General features: G+C 44.2%; 1 protein-coding gene across 3 annotated transcripts in view; it reads left to right on the forward strand.

The window, feature by feature from the left end:
* The window catches only part of ablim1a (actin binding LIM protein 1a), a 37895-nt gene extending 28172 nt beyond the window's left edge, over positions 1-9723 (forward strand). Inside the window, exons 15-25 of one of the 3 annotated variants that reach the window (XM_079363321.1) lie at positions 99-218; positions 1362-1466; positions 1896-1943; positions 5218-5303; positions 5498-5621; positions 6018-6085; positions 6293-6353; positions 6557-6564; positions 7073-7147; positions 8080-8160; positions 8718-9723. In XM_079363321.1, the coding sequence (XP_079219447.1) occupies positions 99-218; positions 1362-1466; positions 1896-1943; positions 5218-5303; positions 5498-5621; positions 6018-6085; positions 6293-6353; positions 6557-6564; positions 7073-7147; positions 8080-8160; positions 8718-8831 (890 nt within the window). In that variant the 3' untranslated portion in view covers positions 8832-9723. Of the gene's footprint in view, positions 1-98; positions 219-1361; positions 1467-1895; positions 1944-5217; positions 5304-5497; positions 5622-6017; positions 6086-6292; positions 6354-6556; positions 6565-7072; positions 7188-8079; positions 8161-8717 lie in introns of those variants that run through there. The other 2 variants (XR_013780760.1, XM_079363322.1) reach the window with 2 other exon arrangements.
* Positions 9724-10324: the final 601 nt, after the last annotated feature.

A 10324-nucleotide genomic window follows, 5' to 3' on the forward strand; every position in this document is an offset into this window, starting at 1 on the left:
CCTCACCTCTTCACCTTCTTCCTCCTCCTCCTCAAACCGTCCTCCTCTGCTGCCTGCTCCGGGGGTCCTCTCCCCCGCCCCCCGTCCCCCCCCTGTAGAGGCTCTGACAGGCATGCAGAAGCTCTGCTCCTCCCTGTGCAGTAACAGTGTGGGCTCCAGAAATAGTGACTCCCGCCCCACCTCCCCTTTCAGACACCACTTCCTCCCCCATAGCCAAGGTAAGCCCCCCCTACACTCTGCCCCCATCACCCTTCAGGAAACACTTCATGTGATGTCACGTCCCTTCACGTCCCCGTCCTTCATTCTGGATGTTTTGACCATTGCTCAGCACATCGTGCCATCGTGAACCTTCACACCATTTTCTTGGTCTAACTTTTGCAGTTGTGATTTTTTTTTTTTACTGACAAGCATGAACAAATAGACCCTTTTTTTTTTTTTAAACTGGACCAGTGCAACTGCACCTTTCAAGTAAGGTGCAGTTGCACTCAGAGACCTTTAGTGGGCGCCAAAGTAAACCAAACAGAGTTCCTATATATCGTTGCTTTTGGGCAGGGGTGTCCAAAGTGCAGCCCGAGGACCATTTGCTCCCCCGACTTCAGTGGAAGAATCAGCAGATTTGGGCCCGAGGCCTCATTCAGATATTTACATCATGTTACTTCATGTTAGCGAGGGCTGAAAGATTTTCATAAAATAAAAAATGTTTAGTGCAGTTTTGACTATTTTCCACATTTTTTGTTAACTTTCAAAAATAAACCTTTGCATAATTTTTGCAAACAAGCAAACTGTTGTTTAACCATTTAATAACCTGAGCAAAAAGTTCCACAAAAAGTTCTTGACAGTATTATTTAAAAAACAAAAACCTGTGGCCCACGAGTGATTCGAACACGACAATTTTAGCCCGCAAGAAAAAAAAAGGTTTGGACAATAGTGGCTGAGACGGCATGCAGACTCCTTGCACCAAAGAGAAATTAATAATCACAGTCCTACATCCACACAGAGGGATCTCTGCATGTCGGGTGTAAGTGTGCTGGTTCTGGTTCACTGTCATGTCAGAATCAGAAGGAAGGTTTGTTTGTGATGCATGATGCAGCTGGGAGGTTTGAACAACGGAGCTGTGAATCAGAGTAACAGACATTAAACCTCATGACTCATCCCAGATCACTCAGCGTTTAACCTCGTCACGTCTTCCTCTGCCAGTTTAACGTGCTTTGGTTCCTTCATGTTCACACGCAGCTTCATTAACTCTGAGCCAATCAGAGTCCATCTGTTCCTGTGTGTCCCCCGTGTGTGGCAGTCTTCACACTGTTCCTCCCCTCTTTAGTGTCCCTGCTTACGTTCTGTTCTTGGTTCTTCTCATGGAGGCACCGACCCCCCGAGCGGCCGGAGCTCCCCCCTCCCGCTCAGGCCCGACAGCCGGCCGATCACCCCGCCTCTCTCTCTGACCCCTAAACATTTCCACCTCCCAGGTAGGAGCGGGAGCGCACCCTGTCACTGCTCGTCCCACCATCCTCTCAATGTTTGTTTGTGTCTGTATTTTTTTTAGTGTATTTTTTTTTTTCTGTTGGTTTATTTAATTATTTTTGATTTTTAACATTTTTCTCAGATCTTGTTTTTCTTTTTTGTCTCTTACATTTTTATCTATCTTTCTTTTTGTCTCTATTCCCTAACTGACTTTTTCTTTATAGCACTTTATGTTTGTCTTTTTTTCTTGCTCAAATTTTTTTTTTTAATTATTTCTTTAATTTTCTTTCAGTATATCTCTCCCTTAGTCTGTCTGTCTGACATTATCTGCTGTTTTTAATAAGCGTATGTTTTTCCATCATTTTTCATATCAAGATCCGTTTTCCCGTCAAAAGTCTCTTTTTTATTTTAATTTGATTTCTTTGTTTTTTCAGATCAGGGGAGCAACATCTACAGGAAGCCACCGATCTACAAACAGCACGGTACCTTTACTCTTATTCTACAGCCTGTCAGACTGTTCAAGGAGGACTGACTGAGTTATGAAGTTCTTTAATGAGAAAGCTTCTCTTCCTGTAACCAACAGAGTCTGTGACTTCATCATGTGGTCACCTCAGTGTTGCTGCGTGAGCACTGTTTGAAGTCTGTCTCTCCTGTCTGTTATCCTATCAAGTCACTGTCGTGCTAATGTTAGCTAATGTCGTTTCATCAGCCTTTTGTGACATCGTGTTAAAGCCAACCTGAGGCTGAAAAAGACGCTGACAACTCGTCTCCTGACCAGCAGAAATGTTCATACTCACTTAGACTCTAAAATTAAAGATGGTTTGTTTGTGTGTGTATATAAATGGATGTAGCCGGCATGATTTCGCCCGCCTGCTTGTTGAGACGAGCCAGTTCTTAATTCACCACCAAAAATTAAACAGTGGCTAATTCAATAGCTCCTATATGAGCTGGTGACAAATGACCAGAGATGTTTACTTACTAGACTAAAGAATCCAAAGTTCAGGGACTGAATTAGCCGAGGGGTCATCTAGCAGACAGCTAGCAGCTCCCACCTGTCACTCAAATAGGCCACGCCTCCTTACTCTACATCCCTTTAAGGCCTAATATAATGTAAACAGGTGAGTTGTAGAAACATTCAGGCCGTACAGTTGAAGAGAGAAACGAGCTCTAGAGACCCAAACTGTTTTTATACCAGGCTGTAAACATGTTTATTTTACCATAGAGCTCTATGGAGACCGACTCACTGCAGGAGACAGACTCTAGTGGACACTGGAGGAACTGCAGCAGTAAAGTTGGACATTTTAACATAGAGCTCTATGGAGACTGACTCACTGCAGGAGACAGACTCTAGTGGACACTGGAGGAACTGCAGCAGTAAAGTTGGACATTTTAACATAGAGCTCTATGGAGACTGACTCACTGCAGGAGACAAACTCTAGTGGACACTGGAGGAACTGCAGCAGTAAAGTTGGACATTTTAACATAGAGCTCTATGGAGACTGACTCACTGCAGGAGACAAACTCTAGTGGACACTGGAGGAACTGCAGCTGTAAAGTTGGACATTTTAACATAGAGCTCTATGGGGACTGACTCGTTTAACACACTGAATGCAGATCTCGTGCTACAGCTCCCACAGAAGTAAGTTGCAAACAAAAATTCACATATGGGAAAGAAAAAACTCAGGAATCACGCAGATTTTGCTGACTCACCGTCAGAGTCGTGCTCAGTCACAGAGATTATCTATCCCTGCTAGCAGTACGTCCACATCAGGCATAGAGCGTCACTGCACAGCTGTGATCCCCTCGGAGTGCAGCTGAGAGGCCGATGTTGGACCAAGAAATATTCTCGTTAATTCAGAATAACAGAGCAGTTAAATCCTCGTGTGAATTCAATATCTGCTGTCTAGTAAATTATTTAAGTGACATGTGAGATTGTTCTGACATGGGATATATTTATTACACGTCTGATGATGCTGCAATGTTTCCCTGTGGTTGAGACTGTGACCCAGACACTGATAGATCAGTTCCCATGGTTACCAACCTAGATACGGCTGCCGTAGCACGCCACAGCAAGGCTGGTGATGACATCATCAGATCCGCCACCTTCCCCGCTGCCCACGCTCCCTCTCCGGACGACAGCTCGAGGAGCGAGGGCGACCGTTGGCCCTGCTCTCTCGTTGTGTTAGGTACAGTAGGCTCCTGATGGGCATGCTCGCAAAAAAAACAAAAAACATCTGACACGTTATCTTCCTCTATTCTAACCGCCGCAAATGCTCACGCTGTTTTTCAGGCGTGCCAATATTTGCCTTTAAGTTTCGCTTGCACTGAGCCAAAACATTTTTTTGTGTTTCTTTTGCTGCCTTATTATTTGCTGCTTAAGAAAGCATTAGCATCATTTATGTTCAATTACTGCACATGTATGTGCACTCGTGTTTCGGGTTGTCATAGCATGTTTTTAAATTTTGCTATGATTCCAGTAAAAAAAAAAAGTAACAATAATAATACCTGTTTGATACCACAGCAACAAAAAGACAAGTCCTATGCACCCAATATTGGGTAACTTTTGTTGTGTTTGATTTGGCTAACCCCTGCAAACGGTCTAAATTACACAAATATGTCTTCAACATTTTGGTACCAAAAATGCAGTTCTCTCTTTCGCTGATGTCAGCTCTTTGTTAAAGGTCACAAAATCCTCTCCTCCATGTTCCTCTAACTCGAACATCTGTCTCTAGTCTGTCTACAAACCCCCCAATGATGAGAAAAGTCCATCCTCTCCGTCTTCTGCCTGCTCCACTTTTCAGAAAATGTGTGCTCAAACAGGCCATTTGGAGATTTTCCCTTCATGACATCACAAAGGGCAGTAGCCCCTCCCCCAGGTGGGTGACTCTCCCACAGCTAGGTGTTTGTTCTGCCCTCTGAGTCTGCCTTCTCACCGTAAACAATAGGACATGGAGCCAGAAAGCAGCGAGTACACCCGAGCCCTTCCAGAGAGGGGGCGTGGTCAGACACAGCTCATTTACATATTTAAAGCTACAGACACAGAAACAGCCTGTTCTGAGCAGGGCTGAAATAGAGGGGTTTATAGACATGATCAGATACAGGATCAGAGTGGATTTACAACAACACACTTCACACACATGATGAAGAGGAGCTCTGACACTGATTTACACCGTTTGATGAAGAGGAGAATATGTGACCTTTAACGTTTGACTGAAGACTTTTATTTAGAGTTTTATTTAAAGCTTTTTGATTCTAACGATCATGAAAATAACAGATGTTATTGTTTTAAATCACGTGGTATCAAAAAGTTTTAAAGAATCTAAAGTTTTGACAACCATACTAGTCACACACTCGAGTGCCACAAATGCCCCGGACAGAGATAACTGAGACGGACTTCAAACTGTTTTCTGTCTGTCTTACATCGTGCTGTTCTGTGTTTGTAAGTAAAATCCTGACATGCAGAGAAAACGTGCATCATGTCAATGTGGCCTGATATTCCAATACGCCCCTCTGTTCGTCTGTCTCGTCAGCTCTGTCTCACATTTGTGTCTTTCTCTGTCCACATTCGTCTCGTCTTCTGTGTGCACTACTTACAGAGGCGGCCATCTTTCTGGCCGTCTCTAACACTCTACTGTTGATGCAAATATCCTCCGGTTCGTACGATGCAGAGGAAGTGTGACGCAAGGTGTCCTACCTTGTGTGTCTTTGTGTGTGATTTTATGCAATCTCTTTTTGGCGCGTGTGTGGCACCCGTAGGTTCAGAGGGGAGGCGGCGATCCAGAGAAGACGAGGAGGAAGAGGCCTTCAAGAGAAAACAGCTCCAAGAGGAGCATCTCAGTAAGGTCAGTGCGACTGAACTGACTCACTGCTAAAATAAAATGCACAGTTTAATAAACCTCCTGTAAGTTACATGCATACATGCTGATAAATCTTTGACACGAATCTCTGAGACGGTCTCGATTTTGAACGTTTAATTCACAGAAATATGTTTAAATGATTCTAATGGCTGTGTGTGTGTGTGTGTGTGTGTGTGTAGATCCAGTCTGGTTTGGGGAAGCTCATTCTGAAGGAGGAGATGGAAAAGGAGCAGATCAGGGAGCGCCATGCACGAAGCCTCTCAGCGCAGCGATACGACCCCAAACAGAGCAACTGTGACGCAGGTAATGAACAAACAAGACTCCACGACTCGGCTGTTTAACAACTAAACACTTTATTTTTCTTATTTACCTTCATGAGAGAGAAGTCACATTGTCCCTCAGCAATACAAACACTACAACTTTTTTTTGTTGAGCTGAGAGCGCTGAAACGTTGCGTACATTTTGTGCTGACAACGGGCGCACTGCCAGCACGAAGAAACACACCCCCAAAGCTCTTATTTTAGCGGACTTCTGTTGCATGGCAGAGAGCTCCACAGTGTCCAACACCAAAGAGTGAGAGAAGTGTCTGGATTATGAAATCACCTCGTTTGAAATTAATATCGTCTCTCTTCTGTTTCTCTGATTTTCGCCAAATTCTTTTAAAATCTTGAACCAATTCTAATTCAAGTGTAATTTCAGTTGCAGATCTGACTTCTCCAACCAAAACAAACTCTCTGCCCGGCTACGGACGGAACGGGCTGCATCGGGTGAGAGCTCCAAACTTATGATCATATCATTTTGAATTTGTACAAAATACCGATAAATGACATTCTGAACAATGTAAACGCCACGGCGCACATCAAATGCATCTCTGTCAACACCAGAATCTGCTGTTTTATTTTTTTATTTGTTTTATGCACATTGGAGACTGCTCGTTTGTTGACGCTGTGTGGTCGTTGTTTGTGTCCCTGCAGCCCCAGTCGACAGATTTCACTCAGTACAACAGTTACAGCGACATGTGTGGAGGAGGCAGAGGTGAGAGCAGCTGCCAGGAATAACATTGTGAAGATTTCCCCAGAGCTAATCAGTAAAAAGAAATGTCTCGCTATGTGCGCGCAGAACAATGATTTGCTTAGCGATAGGAACAGCAGTGTTGCAGATAGCAGTAGGCTTACAGAAGAGTCTACAGCAGAACCATTAACTGTGAGTCTCATCTTCTGTCCCATGTTGTCCTGCAGAGTTTCAGGTATGTCTCTCATCTGCTTTTTCACATGGCATGCCTCCTCACCTTGCATCATAGATTTGCTTGCTCATGAGTTGCAAGAGACACCTTGACCCGAATGCACTCCGCCCACTCCCGCTACACGCTTGCATCACTGTTGGATTAAAGTCAACTACGGGGCATGGAGTGCACTGACTTCACTGCCCGATCATGCACCGCCCCGTAGCTGAGCCAGTGCTCTGTAAATGCTATGTACAACCATCGCCTCATGTCTTGTTCTGTGTGTTGTTTACCAGTGTTATGACTCAAGCTAAATGTCACATAGTCTCACCATAGAAGTCAAATCTGCAGAAACATTCAGAGAACTTGTAAACCACTGCCCATCTTTATACTAATGAAGATACTGACGCAGTATCCAAGCTACCCGCTCCATCCAGTGAATACTGAGCCCACCATGAGTGGACATATTCATTACCATTAACCCTGCAGACCCCTTCCACTATATTACATTTGTGTATGTTCTATTCTTTAGCACATTAAGGATGGCCGTGCAGCACTTGCAAGGATGGACAGGGGAGTATCTATGCCTAATATGTTGGAACCAAAAGCAAGTATCCTCTTCTTCTTGTCCTGATGAAAACATTTAAATATGTTTAAAAAAAATTGCCTTGTTCACTGAAGTTCATTTTAGCGTCTAAACAGTTAACATTCAGCGACTCGTTTAAAGAGAAGTCCAAGCTTAATTTGACCAAAAAAGAGAGACCAGCCCAAACGAGAGAGGATGTCGTATTTTCCCCTGTTACCGCGGGGACTTTGAACTCAAACTGATTTTTTTTTTTTTTTTACTGGAGATGAAAGACTCACGTTAGCTGGCTCCCTGATTTAGCATGCTGCTTCAGGAGCTGTAGCGCTTAGCATGCTGGCTTCTCCATGCTCATCTGCACAAAGCTGTGACTTAAAGTGGCTGGATACTGTATGCAGCATACAGTGGAGAATCCAACGCCCTGACTGTCATCCACACAACTCATATCACTATATACTGCCCAGTATATAAGAGTCTGTACGTCACTGTGTGGATATGAGTTGGCCTCAAAGAACTTCTAGTTGCGTCTTGTTAGTTTCTTAGTTTCTGAATTATGAAGATGTAGACGCTCCCACGTGGATTTACTCGACCTCCAGTCCTGGTGTTTGAGCTATTTTGAGTTTGCATCAAGAAAAGGCCTGTTACATAACTCTGTTTCATGTTTTTGCCCCCACCTAAACTATTGCACGTTTGTACACCTAAAAAAGTGTGCACACCACGGCGCCCTGCACCCCCCCCCCCCCCCCCCCCCCAAACAACCTAAAACCAGCTCTCTCTCTCTCCCAGTGAGCCTCCCGTCACTCTCCTGTTCTCCCTCCCACGGTTCTCTCTGTCACAGTCAGAACGACAAACATATCCAAATTTGATTGTTCCGTTTGATAGAAGAAGTGTTTTTAAAAAGTTTGACTCCAGTTTGGAGCTGTGACCTGTGCACTGACACCTGTCTCCTTCTGAAGGTGTATCCCTATGAAATGCTCATGATAACCAGTAGAGGGAGAGCTAAACTGCCCAGGGATGTGGACAGAACCAGACTGGAGGTATCACTTTTCCACCTGACTGTCTGTTTATGATTTGGGGTGCAACAGATCACAAATCTTCTCGGTTGAATTCCTGGATTTCTTAGATTGGAGGAAAAAAAAAACTTTTGATAAGCTCTAAATTTAAGCAATTAGAGCTTATCAAAAAATATTATTAAGACAACACAGAAACACATTTGATTCATCCGTCATCGCCATCGTATGAAGCCGTAAAGCTATGCCAGAACCGGCAAGAAGTCCGGATGCTCGAACTAAAGGAGGCCTTTTCGTAGCCTGTCAACAAATGTTTTGCAGCATACTCCAAAAGCAGACGAGGCGACTGGACCGTGATCTGTTGCACCGCATGCTTCTGACTCTGCATTTCTCTGCTTTGTGTAAATAAACGTTACACAAATAAAAGTGTAGCCGTGAACGTGCAGTATCCATTGCTTTTTTGGTCATTTTTGCTGTTACCCTTTTTCTGGCTTCGGTGCTAATCTCACTCACCCCCCCTCCCCTCCCCTCCCTCCCCTCCCCGTCCCCTCCTTTGTTTTCTCCCCCTTTGTTCTCGATTCTAGCGCCACTTAGCACCTGAAACGTTCTTTGACATCTTTGGAATGGAGATCCAGGAGTTTGACAGGCTTCCCCTGTGGAAACGCAACGACATGAAAAAGAAGGCCAAGCTCTTCTAGCATGCACATACTGTACATTCATCAGATAGCACACGACTACTGTACTCTAGATGTAGGATTTTGGTTTCTTTCCTTTACTTCTGGGTCTTTCTTTTTTTTTTTTTTTTCTCCTGGAACACTGACGGAAGCTGGAGACGGACTCTTTTGGCTCTGACGCTTCCTGAGACTGTGAGCGGGACGATTTTTACAGTTAGCCGCACAGGAAACACGAGTGGGAATCTCTTCCATGTTCAAAAATGACAAAGAATGCGAGTGACTGAGAAATAGGGTCATGTTATTTGGTTTGCTTGTTTTTCTTCTTTCTTTGCTTCGGGTGGAAATGCTTTCCTTTCTTTCGTGCTTGTTTCTTCCTCCTTTTTTTTTTGTTGCTGATGATTCCTGTGGAACTTTGTAAGTACATTCGAACCTCATGGCGCCGTTTTGCTCGTAGCTTGAACATGTGTCAGCTTTCCTTCGCTTGGGCTGAAAATGTTTTAGTCCAAAGTTTGCAAGAATCGGCTCAGTGAGTCTTTGAATTAAATAAACAAAAAACAGAATCAGTGGGGAGGGGGGGAGGGGGGGGGGTCAGCTGACCCATCAGCTGTTTTAAGGATCCTCATAGAAAAGAATCCACATGCCATCCGGCTCCTCCACTCGCCAGTTGTACACTCCAAACGTCATCCGACCCCCAACTTAAAGAAAACGTCTCTCTTCTCAGGCCACACTCTCCCTTTATGTATCAGAAGGACAAATCGTGATATATTTTAACGCCCCTTCAAACGTACAGAAACCGACCCACAGATCCAAACATTCAGAAGCAGACTGTGTTTGAAAGAACTGTTTTATAAATGAAACCCACACTGCCATTTGTTGTATTGAAATCTAAGCCAATAAAGCTTTAAATCACCATGAACCATCGGATCCTGGGCTGAACCAAAGGGACCAACGCCTCCTTCTTCCTGTCTTCACATTTCACCAATAAAAACACGGCGACCTCAGAGATGAGAGGGCGTCTGAGTCAGCTGCCGAGCTGCTCATGTTATCATTCTGATGTTATTATTATCAGTATAGAAATGACCGATGAATCGATTTTTCATTTCAGGACTAGAAATGCAGATTGTAGCTTTCACGTGACGTCACACGCGTGTAGTGAAGCTGCAGAGATTTTTTAAGCAGCTTTATTGTTTGAAGTTTATCCGTTGTTTGAATGCCCGGGTTGTTCTTCTCCAGAATGTAATGTTTGGAAGAAACTCAGATTGGAGCAGATGGTGGATTAACGCTGTTTGACGCTCTGCTGTCCCTGAGAGGGAATCAAAGCTCCTCATCCTGACATCAAAAATGTTGTTAGCTTGATTTAAATGTTCCTGCCTTTACAAACATTACTGAGCCAGAACAAACTATCGTTAACCAACGTTAACTAGCTGAGTGCTTTTCAAAGTGGGGTGCAGCCAGAAAGTGTGCAGAGCATTAAAGCCGGTTAGTGGCCGAACCTGGTATTGCAGCGTCATTCACCC

The sequence above is a fragment of the Symphodus melops genome (assembly GCF_947650265.1).
Source record: "Symphodus melops genome assembly, chromosome: 15".
Lineage (NCBI taxonomy): Eukaryota > Metazoa > Chordata > Actinopteri > Labriformes > Labridae > Symphodus > Symphodus melops.